This window comes from Echinops telfairi, unplaced genomic scaffold (genome assembly GCF_000313985.2).
Source record: "Echinops telfairi isolate 266 unplaced genomic scaffold, ASM31398v2 ScPeMD7_36;HRSCAF=134, whole genome shotgun sequence".
Taxonomy (NCBI): domain Eukaryota; kingdom Metazoa; phylum Chordata; class Mammalia; order Afrosoricida; family Tenrecidae; genus Echinops; species Echinops telfairi.
In genome coordinates this window covers 1,306,539-1,308,521 of record NW_022103934.1, presented here as the reverse complement: position 1 = coordinate 1,308,521, position 1,983 = coordinate 1,306,539, and the positions used below count along the sequence as shown (strand labels likewise).

The window sequence follows — 1,983 nt, the reverse complement described above, 5'->3', positions numbered from 1 at the left end:
TAATTCGATCTTTCCAGATGACCTGATGGCGCTGTCAGGCAAACGTTGGGCTGCTAGACCACAAGGTGGGCTGACCAGCTGCTCTGCGAGGGAAAGGCGAGGCCTGTCTGCACCTGGAAAGACTTACCGCCTGGGAACCTGATCTGGGCTGGCTGTGCAGCTGATGCAACAGGATGAGTTCTAGTTCGTAATTCTTTCTTTCTATCGAGTCAGAAACTGTTCGGGTTGACTGTGCACCTTCTCCACAACTAAAGTAGAATGGGGAAGGAGGTGGTAAGGGAGCCACATGGGAACGCACACCAGAGAGGGAGCCACCCATGCAGAGGACCAACAGAATGGTCGTGGGGACAGTGGCCTGTAGCGCTCTTGTGGCTTTGTGTGGCGTCCTGTTGGCCTAGCGATTTACACATCGGTTGGGCTACTAACAGCAAGGTCGGCGATTCAAAACCACCCAACCACTCCTGGGGAGAAAGATGAGGCTTTCTATTCCAGTAGAGTCACCGAGTCAGAAACCCACAGGGGCAGCTGGGTTTTTGTTTGTTTTTTTAATGTGTGGTTGGGGTACTCGGATTGCTTGCTTCCTAAAATGAATTAGGGAATAGCCCTTCCTTCTCTTGTCTTGGGGAAGAGTTTAAATAGCATTGGTGTCAATTCAATATTCGGTAGCATTCCTCAGGGAAGCAATCTGGCTCAGGACTATGTCTGTTGTCGCTGGGCCGCTTCTGATCATGGGTTCGACTTTCTGTGAGTCTGGCGAGACTTTATCACCTCTTTAATCAGCTTGGGTGGATGAGGGCTTCTAAGCATTTGTCCATTTCATCAAGGCTATCCGGTTTGCCCCCCATACAGTTTTGCGTAACAGTCCTAGTATTCGGTCGTCATTCTCTTTATTTCTATCGAGTCCAAAACTGTATGTTCTGTGCACATTCTCAACAACAAAAAATAGAACTTTTTAAAAAACTTAACAGAAAGATGAGCACAGCGGTGCAGCAGACTCAGCTTTCCCTCTGGGCAGGAAGGGAGCGGATTTGGGCGTCAACGAGCGCCCTCTGGCGGCCGGGGGCATAGAGAACAGGCTGGGGGTGCAGGAGAGAGACCAGCAAAAATGGGAAGTGAGGCAGGGGGAGCTGCTATGGCCCAGATGAGACCTGATGGGTGCTGAGGCGGCCCAGGACTGCCCACTCCCATACCGGCGCCCCAGGGATAGGAATACAGGTGTGCAGACACACACACAGAGCACATACCCAGTACTAGACTCATCTTTTTAATGACATCTTAAAACTCAGAGGAATAGGCAAGTGGGGCCTCTGGGCCCAGCAGCTGTGTCAGAGGAGGGGCCCCAACCCCATGTTCGAGGCGACACCCCCTAAGGCAGGTCACTGCAAGAAGGCACTCGTGAGGGGGACTTTAAGCCCCTCCCCAACTTCTTCATATAAAACTGGGAGTGGGGGAGCCACCCCAGGGTGAGGGAGGCAGGGAGACCACCCCTTCCTACAGCCAAATAGGAGGCCAGATGCTGGGCCCTGGGAGAGAGGAAACTGGCAAGTCAGGGCTCTACTCTGGTCTCTGTACACACTCCCCAAGTCTGCAGCTGGGGCCTGGGAGACAGAGCCCCCACCCCTATATCCTGGCCCCCATCTCTCGGATCTTCTAACTGGTCCGAAGTTGATAATCTGCAAGAGAACAGTTGGGGGGTGGCAATCTCTAAGCTGGGGGGAAAGGACAACCCTCCTGCCCCACCCCTGCCACAGCATCACAGTCAAGCTGTGATATGACAGGCTCATGAATTCAGGTGCAGGGACCACATCCAAAGCAGGGGGGGCATTGCAGCATGCTCAGCCCCTCTCCCAAACCCCAAGACACAACCAAAACCCACTGAGTGGACGCTGGGTCATAGCGGCCCTATAGGACAGGGTAGAACTGCCCCAATGAGTTTGACACTGTAACTCTTTACAGGAGTAGAAAGCCCGGTCTTTCTCCCTA

At 53.3% G+C, this 1,983-nt stretch overlaps 1 protein-coding gene across 1 annotated transcript in view; it reads right to left on the bottom strand.

Moving 5' to 3' along the window:
- Nucleotides 1-995: 995 nt before the first annotated feature.
- AP1M2 (adaptor related protein complex 1 subunit mu 2) overlaps nucleotides 996-1,983 on the bottom strand; it is an 18,871-nt gene continuing 17,883 nt past the window's right edge. Inside the window, exon 9 of the mRNA XM_045290290.1 lies at nucleotides 996-1,076. Within this exon, the coding sequence (XP_045146225.1) occupies nucleotides 996-1,076 (81 nt within the window). The remainder of the gene's footprint in view (nucleotides 1,077-1,983) is intronic.